Raw genomic sequence first — 13,502 nt, 5'->3', positions numbered from 1 at the left:
TGTCGGCAATGGCTGTGGCAATGGGCAGCCGCAAATGATGGGCAGTGGTCGGATGGAAGGTAGTAGATTGGTAATATATATGTTATACAAAGTTAAACTAGCATAGACTCAAAAACTCCACTTGTGTTTTTAAAACAGTTTTGAAGAAAAGTATAAACACCATGGTGTTTTTTCAGAAAAACAAAACAAGAAAAGCACAATGCTATCCAAACATAGCCTAATAGCAAACGTAAGTTTTTTTCGTTGCTCACAAATCAGAATATGTAAAGCCCAATTTTTGTTCCTCCCTTTCTCTATTCCATCCGTTACGAAATTCCTCCGGCAACGTAGTCCCACTCTCGCTAGCTCATCAATTGTCGGTTATCAAATGGCAACAATGATTATTATCGTCATCAAGAGGCTTATTAATATCCTCATCATCTACAACGGAAGTGAACAAATTGAGCAAAGTTTTTATAAGAGATTAGTTTCTAGATTATCTTGATCAATTTATAAATTTTGATTTGATTTTGATTTTGATTTTAGTAATTGGTTCGATTTATAAATTTCTCAAAGTGGATTACCTGGTTTTTCCTTGCGAAGGCACGAGCTTCACGTGTGGGGTTAGGAAGTACGCGGAGGACCTCGGAAGGGTGCTGCCGCAGCTGAGGATAATTTCTAGTATGTGTTGATCAATTTATAAATTTTGATTTTGATTTTGATTTTCTGGTATGTCTTGATCAATTTATAAATTTTGATTTTGATTTTCTTAAAATGTATAGAGTTTAGGGGATGCGGGATCTGAAAATATCTTGTAGTGTTGGAGATTTTCACTTGCTTCTTGCACTCTAGATATTGTAATTAACTTGTATATGAGAAATGTGATTTTTCATCAACTCGTGAACGTAGAAAAACTAACAGTTTATTATACTGTTTAATGCTTGAAGAATATTACAGTAGGCTTTGTTTATGATCTCTTTATTTCTTAAGGAGAGAGACAAGTTTTTTTTAATTTTTTGTACTGAACTGGATGAGAATGAAATAGTTTCATGCGGTGAATGTTCCTACTTTTTGCTGTCAGAAAACACGATTTTTCGCCTCCAATGTTGTTTTCGCCTCCAATGTTGTTTTAAAAACTATTGTTTTTAAAATAGTTTTGAAGAAAAGTATAAACACCATGGTGTTTTTTCAGAAAAACAAAACAAGAAAAGCACAATGGTATACAAACATAGCCTTAACAAACGTAATTTTTTTTCGTTGCTCACAAATCAGAATATGTAAAGCCCTAAATCTTTGTTCCTTCCCTTCTCCGTTCCATCCGTTATGAAATTTCTCCGGCAACGCATTCCCACTCTCTCTAGCTCATCAATTGTCGGTTATCAAATGACAACGATGATTATTATCGTCATCAAGAGGCTTATTAATATCCTCATCGTCCACAACAGAAGTGAACAAATTGAGCAAGGTTTTTATAAGAGATTAATTTCTGGTTTGTCTTGATCAATTTATAATTTTTTATTTGATTTTGATTTTGATTTTAGTAATTGGTTCGATTTATAAATTTCTCAAAGTGGATTACCTTGTTTTTCTTGGCGAAGGCACGAGCTTCACGCGCAGGGTTAGGAAGTACGCGGAGGACCTCGGAAGGGTGATGTCGCAGCTGAGGATAATTTCTGGTATGTGTTGATCAATTTATAAATTTTGATTTTGATTTTGATTTTCTGGTATATCTTGATCAATTTATAAATTTTGATTTTGATTTTCTTAAAATGTATAGAGTTTAGGGGATGCAGGATCTGAAAATATCTTGTAGTGTTGGAGATTTTCACTTGCTTCTTGCACTCTAGATATTGTAATTAACTTGTATATGAGAAATGTGATTTTTCATCAACTCATGAACGTAGAAAAACTAACAGTTTATTATACTGTTTAATGCTTGAAGAATATTACAGTAGGCTTTGTTTATGATCTCTTTATTTCTTAAGGAGAGAGACAAGTTTTTTTTTAATTTTTTGTACTGAACTGGATGAGAATGAAATAGTTTCATGCGGTGAATGTTCCTACTTTTTGCTGTCAGAAAACACGATTTTTCGCGTCCAATGTTGTTTTTGTATTATACGGTAGGATATATTTTAAATTATGTAGAAAAAGCTAGAATAGAGAAACTTAGGATAGTGATGCTTTAAGAAGAGAAATGGATGAAGTATTATTAGGACTAATAGAAGAGGCTGGAAAGCGCTAACTTAGAATTTTTCATTTCTTTTTGATAGATGTGTTTTTGTTTGTGAATTGAATTTGTTTTTTTAGGGGATTTTGTGAGAGAGGGAGAAGCTTGGGGAATTGTGTAATTCTTTACTTTGGAAATTCCTCTTTATTTTTTTTACTTTTTCCCCCCTTCCCTCTGCTAATAATATTAGTTTCAAAATTATTGCTTTAGCGTGTTAGCATAGAAGATTTAATGTTGGGAGAATAATGTGCATTTAAATTTGGGTCTTTAGAGTTTGCTTAGTTCATTAATTTGGAGTTTTGAGATCATTTAGCTTAATCTACTTCTTTTTAGCATAGTTTACTTTACTTTTTGATTTCCTGTATTTAGCAAATGGGCATGTTTGGATGCCCATATGCTTTCAGTGTCTCAATTATTTGAATTATGAGTTGTCTTAAGTTGGTACTTATAAGTGATTTAGGTATTAAGGCCACAATTAATCTTCAGAATTAACCTTGACTACTCCATTATTTAAACTTTAATATCCTTAAATATATGTAATATTTGGGGTTTAATTAACACTCTTATTACATTTTGAAGTGTAGCTGCCTCATGTTTATATAATCAAACTTTTGTTTGTTCATTCTTATGCATATATTTGTTGCCTTTTTCGCTTCTTTGTTGGTAGTTGTGATATGATGGCTTTAGTTAATTTGACGTTAGCAAAAACCAATGAATATTCCAACCGTAGTACGACAAAAAGATGTCAATGATTGGGTTATGCTTGTATGTTTGTATGATTTTGGTGGGCTATAGTTGATCTTTGAATATTTGGTTGGATGGCTTTTATGATGCTTTTATTTGTGTATTTTGAATCAAAATTTCAGTTCTAACATAGTCCCTCTTTCTGATCATCAGGTACTCTGATTCTTGATTTTTTTTCCTTTTCCTTAAGGTGGTCAGTACTGTAATGCACTGCTTTGATATTATGCTGATACCAAAAGTTTTGCCTGTCTGTCCATGGTGGACTACTTGCTTGTCAAGTGCACTTACAAAACTTCTTTTTCTCCTTAAGGCGTTAAATATCAATTGACACTTCAATTTCTAACATTTCTCAGAATTTTCCTTTTCTTTATTAAACATTTTTCTTTCCCGTTATGGCATTATTACAGTTATATAGTTGTTTTATTACTTAAAATTGTGGGATATCATAGTTATGTCACAAGTCAAAACCCTAAGTTTTGACTGCGAACTCTGGGATAACTGTCTTTGTTTCTTTGCATTTCATTACACAATCGATTTGAATATATCTTGGAGCTAGCCAAGGGAACCTCTCCCTCTTTCTGTGATTAAAGTAATTACTAGAGTCCTTAATAAAAGATTAACCATGTATTCTATTGATTCCCAATCTTACATCAGTTTCTTTCATGTGATAAACTTTATTGACATCTTTAAGCTTCATGCATGTATGCTCTGCTTCTAAAGTTCTCTTTTTCTTTGTCTTTTCACTTCTGGATTTCAAGCTTTAGCTGTTGAAATTCAGAATATTAATGTGTGCTTCTGCCATGTACGTTCTGCATCTAACCAAGCCACAACACCTCAGAATATTAACATAATAATTGATACTTGATGTTAGCTATCAAACATGAAGCTATGTCCTATTTTTGGCTTCCAAGTATTTTAGGAAATTTCCATTGAAGCATACATTGTCTTCTATAGAACATTCAACATTGATTTGCAAGTTGTAACAACACCAGCTTAATCATCACAATTTTTGTTGACTATTCTGAGGCTGACTATGTGTAAGTGAGTTTAGTGAAACATGCATTGGATAAGATTTTTTGGGGTATTAGGAGGTTTCCTTGGTTTCATATTTCCAAATTGGTATTCAGTTGGGCGAAAAAATATTTGGATGTTGATGCTATATTCTCTATGGGGTTTGCTTCTGATTTCTCCTCTTATTTTAGTTTATCACATTCACTTATGTGGCTTATTACGAGTTCAAGATCTATCTTTTGGTTGTATATTTCTGTTCTAATCAAGGGAATAGGTTTTAGTTTGACGGGTTCGTAGAGCTTCATATGTTAGATTATTAGGTTATATGTTGTCTGCATATGTTAAACTGCGCTGGATATTATAATTTGTAAGACATATCGAACAACTTTCTGCATTAAAACTAACTGTATGATGTACTGATCTTTGTGCAATTACTAATTTTGAACTTCTGCTGACAGTAACTTCATTATTATGATGCATTATGTAATAATATCAGTGACAAATTTGCTTGAAATGGTTCTATCTCTTACAAAGTTATTAGCATTTTACATGTTTTCTCTGCAATTTCTTATTTCTTCTTTTATTGTGCTTTGAGCTATGTTTTAATTAATACAGAACTAGATACTTAACAAGAATAGTACCCATAGAGTATACATGCACACAGTTAATGCATATAGCACTTTTCTGGCAACTTAGTACTGTGCAGGGAAAACTTCCTCGGTAGTCTTGATTCTTGAAGTCTATACTGAACTTAGCACTTTTCAGGATGAATATGAAAGGGCAAATAAAGTGAGAGAGTGGTTCTATCAAAGTGATGCAGATCATCAGGATAAGCTATTAGCTTGCGGGGCCATTAGAGTGGCACATCTTCGCATGAAAGTGTTGGAGGAAACAAAATTCACATGTTCAGCTGGCATTCAGCACAATAAGGTAGCTTGACTAAAATGCGAGTTCTACACCCTTGTTAGCGTTAACCTTTAGTTTCGTAGCTTACAACCTTATACAGAAGACCAAATTACAAAATATTGTCATATTCGTCATTTTGGTTAATAAAAATCAGCAGTTTAGTTTTTATTTTCATTGTTACTTTATTGCTATATCTTTTCTGTCGGGTTTTCTGCTTTTGTCCAACCTCTTACATGTGTTTCTGAATGTGACATATGACAGATGTTAGCAAGACTAGCAAGCACAATGAATAAATCTGCACAGCAAACAGTTGTACCATTTTCATCAGTAAAGAATATGCTACCTACCTTTCCTGTGAAGAAAATGTAATAATACAAGTGTTAATTACCATTATATCATTTAGTGAAAATTACACCTACCAGCCATTCTTTTAAATATTGCGATGCTTCTGACATATTACATTTGGTTGCTATTCAGAAGGATTTGAGGATGTTAAAGGAACTAATTGGGGCTACTCTGGGTTCTGCCAGACTGTGGTGGATAGCAAGTGGTAAGGTGGAAGACAGGATTATTTTTGGTGGGAGTGTTTTTTCTATTACTTATTAGTAATGAATTGTAGTTTGACAGTGTGCTCTATGTTTAAGCCATTTGCTCCTATTGCATAATAATTTGAGGAGGTTTTTTTATACTTATATTTTATTTTATTTTATTTGTTTCAATAGATTATTTTCTGTGAACTATTGTTTGTGTTTTTTCTAGAAGATTATCTTCTGTATTAGTTTTCTTAATTGAATATTTTTCGTAGGATTTTGCTCTTGTTTTGATGGACTTGTTCGTATTTCTGATTTTTTTAGTTGTAATTTCTTGCTGCTAAGGTTTTGAGGAGATTGAGGGTTTCAATTGAAGGACACTGCTGATTTCTTCATCATTCCCTGCTCATCCAGCTTAGTCTATATTCCTATTGATTTGAGAGGTAATTCAATGTTGTCATGTTCTTTTGTTACTGTCATTATTCTATCCTCAAGAAGCAGAAATGTTCTCTAAGGGTGGAATAGTTGAATAATGAACTTCAATGTTTCTTTTTGGTGTAGCTCCAATACAAACACCGGTCGTGCTCGCAAAGACAACAAGGACATAAAAAGTACCAATAAAAAATAAGCCACCAGAGGAATACAAAAATGTTAATCTGGAATCTTAATAGATATTGGTGATCTTTGCATATGACCAATGATTTAAGGTGATCTCCCTTATGCTAAGAATCATTCATCATACAATAATTACTTCTATTAACCGGCAATCATGCTAATTATTGCTGTCAATTATGTACAACATACAATTTGATAAAACAGCTCCTTCATCTCCATGCATACGATAAAAGAGTGCGTTAAAGTAGAATAAAAATTTAAGATTTTGATAAAAGAGTGCGTTAAAGTAGAATAAAAATTTAAGATTTTGTTAACATCTTACAGTACATAGTCCACGTCATTTCGTCGAGGACCCGATCGATAAGCGTAATGAACAACCAGCAATCATTCCACAAAAAACGTGAAACATCCAGCTGATGTTGGATTGATGCGATCTTTGATTGATCAATCACATTCTAGATACAACCACTATACTATCGCATAATTGACCCCTAAATATAAATTAATTGTTCAAACCTTGTGAATTTTAAGCTTCTGTTCATATCTTGGCTAAATTGCTTACATTTAATAAATTTATACTAAATCTTTTCCTAAATAAAATTATATTTTAAATAAATATTACAAAATTTTACCACGTTCATTGCACGTGCAATCCAACTAGTAAAGGATAAACATAACAGTACTTTCCAGCTAACATTGCATGATTTAACAACTCCACTAACTTTTATCATATAAGCAAAAATAGCACAACTTCAATCCAATCCAAACGAAAACAAACAATAACTGTATAAATGGACTACTTACCGGACCGAACACTGTAAATAAGCAAGCAATTATATCAAATCTTGATCACAAGAATTGAACAAACCCCAATTATAACACATGCTCAACAACAATCAGAGAGAACGATAATGAAAGGACAGACTGACAAGTGACAACTCAAGTATATGGAAATAACAAGAGTTTTTTCTATAGAAGTATTGGGCAGATCAAGGGGATCCCTTGAATTTCCTTGCAATGCTAGCAAAGTACTGGCCCTGATGGAAAGCTTGCTGCAGCTCGAGCTCGCTCGGGTTTCTTGAGCCATCTCCTGCGTAAGTTCCAGCACCGTAGGGGCTGCCTCCCTTCACCTGATCCATCTCAAACATTCCAGCGCCAAAAGTGTAGCCAATAGGCACAAAGATCATTCCATGGTGGGCCAGTTGAGTTATGGCGGTTAGACTGCAGGAAAATGGAGGATTTCATAAGCGTTTCAGAGCATAATTATAGATCATCTGGCATCGATTAAGATATTAAGTGATGTTGATTGTTTTCTGCATAATTGTAAGCATGAACGTAAAGGGTTTGGGATGTAATATGAGTTGGTCTGCAAAGAGTGGCCGATAAGAAAACATTGAGGATTTGGTGTTGTGGAAGGGAACTTTGACATGAAACTAAAGAAAAACCAGTTCAATGCCGACCGGCATGAATTTAAAGTGGATTTAAGAAAAATAGATATTTCAGCCTATGAAAAGGGCTCAACCTGCGGAACATAGTAGCATATAAAATTATTACGATAACCTGTCACAAGTTTGGAGTTTTGGTGCAACGGAAGAAACTTTTGTCAAACGAGAAGCTTTGTATTAAATGAACTTGTAAGTGCTGCTTACAAGTCAGTGATACAGACTTTATTGGTTATAAAATATAGATGAACTTGATAACGTCTGCTGACCATAATTAGGAAATCAAGTAAGGTTTATAGTTTCTGGTGGATGACACGTGGCCTTGGGGAAAAAAGAGAGTAAGGTTTGTAGTTGGCTAATAGAAAAATAGTTAAATAAACCTGCTACTGAGTTCTTGCTAAGTGGCAAAGGGATCAGGTAGGGCTATGGAAAGCTAGATGTTCAAGTCTGGGATAAAAAATACCAGCGTAAATTGCTTGAGATAAGGGTCAAACTACTAAACATCAGAGGTAATTAGGATAACAACATTTCCATATTTCTAGAATCAATTTAGTAGGTGGAGTCAATAACCTCAGCTGATGACAAACATGCAGCATCTAATTAAACACTAAAGTTACAAAAGGATATACAGATAATTGATGTGGATGTGATGGAAGTGCTTACGCAGTAGTCTCCTGCCCACCGCCCTGAGATCCGGTGCTGAAAAAGATTCCAGCAGGCTTGCCTGCAAGCTGCTGGCTTCTCCAGAGCCCCCCAGTTGCATCTAGAAAAGCTTTGAATTGTGCTGCCATCATTCCGAATCTAGTTGGGAAACCAAAGATTAGCCCGTCAGCTTCAGCAAGTTCACTTGGTGTGATGATTGGCACTTCGCTCTTGGGTGGTGCACTCATTTTTCCAAGGACCTCCTCAGGGAGGGTCTCAGGTACCTGTTTCCGTAAGGGTACATAATTGTAAGGATTGCCATAATGAGATGAGAAGATAGTTGCAGTCTGTTTATTTTTTGCCCTCAAAACAGGATTAAAAACACAAATTGCGTTACCTCAAGCTGAGTACAGCATATTGATATAATAACCCAAATTTAGGGATTTATACACGGGACGAGTGAAATTGAGGTGTTACAATCGAGTGTGAGTAACATCTCTACAGCTCTTTGAATTGATATCATGGTAATACCACTAAAGTTTGAAGCCTAGGTGCGTCTATGAAACATGTATAGATTGTCTTGTTACGATTGTCCGAACTGACAGCACAGGGAAAGGATACTGAAAAATCCCCATTGTTTAGATAATAAATTCTATATAAATGAAAACACTAACAATTCTAGAAACACAAGTTAACGGATGAAACGACCAGAAAAGGCATCATTCTTTCCTTAATGGGTTACTCGAAAAGATGCCTTCACTTTGCAGCTCCTGTCATGGACAAAGGGTTCTCCTTTACACGACACTGAAAGTTGCTAAATGAAAGGAAACAGGTGTCTTTCACTAGAAAAGTGGTGATTATTTTATTCTAGAACAAACATCTATATTCTAACAAACCCACCCACCCAATCAATAATTGCGTACCGCACCTAATCATTCATGATTGAAGTGTTAATTTTTTTAACCATAAGATATTGAGAGCAGGAGGCTAATTCTGTAAGTGTATTTGTCCTGGCCCAAGTTTTGTCTCTACAAGCACAAGATATTGGGAGCCATATTGGAACCTCCCAACCATCCGGACTACCGTGATTCCCTCTACATGCACAATTTTACTATAGGAACATGTGTTACATATCAAACACACGACTGTGGTATACTTTACTCCTTTCAGTTGAGATATGGTTATGATTCAGTCAACACATACCTGCCATAGCTTGGCTTCCACTCCTTCAACCGATGATGCACCTTTTTTAATCTCCTCTGCTAGCTTCTCAACATGTCCATACATTGAGTAATACCTATATAATAGTTACACAAGTCTTGTCAAAATAGAAATTACATTTTCCTATTCAAACTACGAAACAGTGGGGTATCTTTTAAGGTTTTACAATCTGGCATAAACACTAAACTAAGAAGACACCTACAATATTCTGACGCATCATAAATTTATATTATCTAATTATATTCCGAAGTAACATAATATGAATCATAGAGTCAATGTTATTAATGAGAAAAATGAAATAATATGCAAATACAAAAGATGAAATATGTAATTTTATTAGTATACTAGATCAGGATATACAATCTAGGAATGGGGCAACAAACCATCAATATCCAATAACATTGTAAATAACGTCTACATCACTGTTATTGATTTGAGTGTTAGAATCTTTTTCCCTCACTTCAAAATGCTACAATCATAATCCATACAAAGTATATAACTAAATTTGGATAAGCTGAAAATAGTACAAACTTTCCATTCTTGTACATAACATGTCCTAGGTGGCCCTGTCAGTGTGGCAGGCTAATTTATGTGGCTAACACCATTCGCTGTGTTATTATTTCTATACTAGACACAGTAAACCCAGGTCTCTACAATTGACTTTGTAAGCAATGAGTTCAGACATAGGAGCCAAAAGCCAAAATCCAGTTAATATTTTTCAATGGAAAAAAATCAACAGTGATCCTTAACTAATAAGCAACAGGTGAAAAGTTTAAGGAATACATGCAACAGAAAGAACATAGAACTCCTTAAATACTTTTATTAGTTATATCCTATGTTACCTAGGTACTTCTAATCTGAAGCCATACACGTACCCGACACGTACACGTACACGTACCCCAACTCCTTGGACATTCCATGCATATACATTTATTCGGGCATGTACTCAATTATAGAATATATGTTTTAATTTAAAATTCTTGTCATACATTTTTTGACATATATCCTACACTTTACATCCACTTCTTAAAACTCGTAAGGCATAGGTAAGATTCCAAATTATGATTTTGAATGGTCATTCAGATGTCCAGTTCAAAAAATAGTGATTTTCAATTTATAATCCACATAATAAAAGAAACATAAAAATGTTATATTCTTGTTCTCATATAAATTATTATCCAATATAAAATATGTGTATATATATATTTACATAACCGTTTTCCCGCACCCGTACCCATGCAACATAGGTTATATCTATCACAAAAGCCAAAATGTTAGTTCAGAATAACAAGGAAAAAATATCAATAGTAGGCAAAAAATATCCAATATATAATATGTGTATATAAATATTTATATAACCATGTTCCCATACTCTACCTTTCACAAATTTGACATGTCCCGTACCCATACCCATACCCATACCCAAATCTATACCCATGAAACATAAATTATATCTATCACAAAAGCCAAATTGTTAGTTCAGAATAAAAAGGAAAAAATATATATCAATAGGCACAATTAAGATTCTTTGTCAATGCATATTAACTTAATCAGCAAGCAGCATAGTAATTGTAAATCCTACAATGAGCCAAAGACACATCATTTTATTGCCCCACATAAAAATGAAAAAGGGAACAAACTAAAGGTAATCTAGAAAAATATCTAAGAAAGGCAATTCTAGAAGGGAGATAAGGATCAGATGCTACCATTAAGTCAAAGACAATCTAGAAGGTCCGTAATAGTACATGCACACCTAACATGATGATGGGGACCGTGGGACAGTCACCAGCAAACACGAAAAACCCAAACGAGAAAGGTACACAAAGGGCTCGATTTCTCCTCTCTTTTATCTATGACAATACATTATCACTTTACAGCCCATGGAATAAAAAATCCAGCTCACAGAAAGCTACTATTCAAACTACTAAAATCACAAGTTTTTAAGTCATCCCTGATTAATGATAAATAGTCCTACAATTAACAATGCCTCAATTTGCTGTATTTTTCCTTTGTATTCAGTTAGAACCAAGAACAAGTTTCATTCACGCATCGGATGACATAAACCTAACTCGATGCGTAAATTTTGATCTTTCTTTGGTTTTGATTAACAGTAGAACCATAAGGTGGGTGATTCAATGATTCCCATGATAAGGAAGACCTTCGATAAGTTGTAATTTACCATTAAACAAGCTTCTCATTTACTTTTCCTTTTCTTTTATGATTTTAATCGATTTCTAGCAAACTTTGCATTGCATTTCTCCTTTTTCCAGCACATAGATCAGAACCACCAGGACATTTTTTTACAATTAAGTAACAACAATATTGAAAGCACCCATATAATTTTTATATATTTCCAACTTCCCAATTGTAAAATTTCCTCATACGTGTTTATAGTTGGTTCATGCAGATTATGTAACTTTGATCCATCAAAAGGTTTCTCATTAGCTGCAGATTATATAACTTCGATTAATGTGTACAATAGTCGTATAGAGTCAAGTATAGAAGCATGATGATCTGAACTTCGCCCCTTTGACATAAACTCAAACACGTTTTAGGCATTCTACCTTATTCATCAAAAGTTAATTATTGCCACAAGTAATTCCCATTAAATTTCACTCTTATACAATCAACGGGAATCATGAAATAGTAGATTATCATCATTCAAATTTAAAATAACAAGAGAAAATTTGACATAATGTACCAAAAAGTTACAAACTTTTAGCAGATCAACCTCTTACATAACAAGTTTCCCCAAAAACTTAATAAAAATTAACATCACATTAGCAGAAAAATTTGGAATGGCCAGAGATCAACAAAGGTTTGATCGAAATGCTTACACAATATAAACCTTGGCCGCCATTAATGTAGATCGATTGCTCGACTCCTAAAGAAATCGCACGAATTTTAAAGCAAAGGGTTTTTCTTTCCAAGAGAGCGAATGAAATGGTGCGGAAAAAGGAGTCGGGTATCGGGGTATTTATACTGCGAGCTAGCTCGTCTGACGTCAGAGAAAAGTTAAGCAGCCCCTGCTCAAAGCTTAATTTATATATTTGTTTACTTGATTAAGTTGTTTTTAAATTAATTTTGATTAGTGATTGACCGGTTCGTTTCAGAGAGAGAGTTTAAGCCGCCCCTGCTTAAAGTTAAAATAATTAATTTATTTATTTGATTAAATCGTTTAAATTAATTTTGATTAGAGGGTGTTTGTTTCAAATCCTATAATTTTAGAATATGGATTTTACTATGGGATTTAAAATCCATTGGTTTTTTAATATGGGTTGAGATTTCTAAAATGTTGTTTGTTTCATCAATATTTTGGAATATGTAATCCTATAATTTGTATTTTGTTTATTTCAAACTCAAATTGTAGCATTACAAATTTTAGAATTTGAAATTTAGGCTAAATCCTCTCTCAAAGAGGGGATTTCGCAAATGCTATAATATATAAGTTTTTTATTATTTGGGTATTCAATACCCCAAAATTTATTTTGATCAAACAAATGTTATAGAATCCATAAACTCAAAAAAAAAAAAACCACTTTTTCATCCTAGAATTTATAATCCACCCTATATCAAAAAAAAAAAAAAATTTAAAACAATCACCCCCTTAGTGAATGACCGGTTCGTTTCAGTTTCCTTGTGGATGTTGAGGGCACTGCCATTATAGCCATCACATGCATGATCCGATGATAGCCTCATTTGTATTTTTGGCATACAAGTCCTTAATATTTACAGAATTATTAAATCAAATCTCTTAGATAGTTATATTTTCTTTAAAGATTTCGTAATGTTGCTTGATATTCATATTTTAATGTTGTTTAATAGTTAAATACACTGGTTATGGAGGATTTATGTAGTAGTTCATGCATGGCTCTAGGTCTTGAGGAGCACAACTATGTCCTTGTGCACCTTAGAAAAATAATCGAATGGTTTAGGAAACTCTACATTATGAAACATATGATCTTGTTATCATGATAAGATTATACATCATTATTCTCTCGATGTCCAATATTTTTTTATTAGAGATATTCTCTTAGAAAGTCATTTTAAGTTCTACTAAATCATACACTTAATCTAAAGAAAAATATTGATGAATATATATGGTCTATCCTGCTTTGTGAAATTCATCGTAATTAGCTATCATATTTGATAATTTTTTATCTTAAAACTTTAGATTAAAGTTTT

The 13,502-nt window shown here is 33.5% G+C and overlaps 1 protein-coding gene and 1 long non-coding RNA gene across 14 annotated transcripts; one reads left to right on the top strand and one right to left on the bottom strand.

Moving 5' to 3' along the window:
* LOC109833272 lies at window positions 1-6,234 on the top strand. Of its 13 annotated transcripts, none has more exons than XR_002245178.1 (9): window positions 1-59; window positions 583-660; window positions 1,341-1,444; window positions 1,578-1,655; window positions 4,727-4,891; window positions 5,129-5,232; window positions 5,345-5,417; window positions 5,743-5,840; window positions 5,959-6,234. It is a non-coding gene; the product is annotated as an uncharacterized LOC109833272 (long non-coding RNA). The 13 variants fall into 13 exon arrangements; XR_002245169.1 differs by having other exon boundaries at window positions 1,341-1,468; XR_002245176.1 differs by having other exon boundaries at window positions 1,252-1,444.
* On the bottom strand, window positions 6,717-12,294 carry LOC109833271 (NAD(P)H dehydrogenase (quinone) FQR1). The gene is made up of 4 exons (XM_020400880.1): window positions 12,155-12,294; window positions 9,300-9,393; window positions 8,118-8,380; window positions 6,717-7,233 (listed from the first exon to the last, which is right to left on the bottom strand). The coding sequence occupies exons 1-4, from the start codon at window positions 12,175-12,177 to the stop codon at window positions 7,002-7,004; spliced, it is 612 nt and encodes a 203-aa protein (XP_020256469.1). The 5' UTR covers window positions 12,178-12,294; the 3' UTR covers window positions 6,717-7,001.

Source organism: Asparagus officinalis, chromosome 3 (assembly GCF_001876935.1).
Source record: "Asparagus officinalis chromosome 3, Aspof.V1, whole genome shotgun sequence".
NCBI classification, from domain to species: Eukaryota; Viridiplantae; Streptophyta; class Magnoliopsida; order Asparagales; family Asparagaceae; genus Asparagus; species Asparagus officinalis.
The sequence above is the reverse complement of the archived record's forward strand: the minus strand, read 5'-3'. Positions and strand labels throughout refer to the sequence as shown.

Excerpts from the sequence above, each read along its gene's own strand:
- LOC109833271 (XM_020400880.1), bottom strand. The coding sequence starts at position 12,177 with ATGGCGGCCAAGGTTTATATTGT. Across the intron at positions 8,381-9,299 it reads TGGAAGCCAAGCTATGGCAG|GTACCTGAGACCCTCCCTGA; the intron begins GTATGTGTTGAC and ends TTACGGAAACAG. Across the intron at positions 7,234-8,117 it reads GGTGGGCAGGAGACTACTGC|TCTAACCGCCATAACTCAAC; the intron begins GTAAGCACTTCC and ends ATTTTCCTGCAG.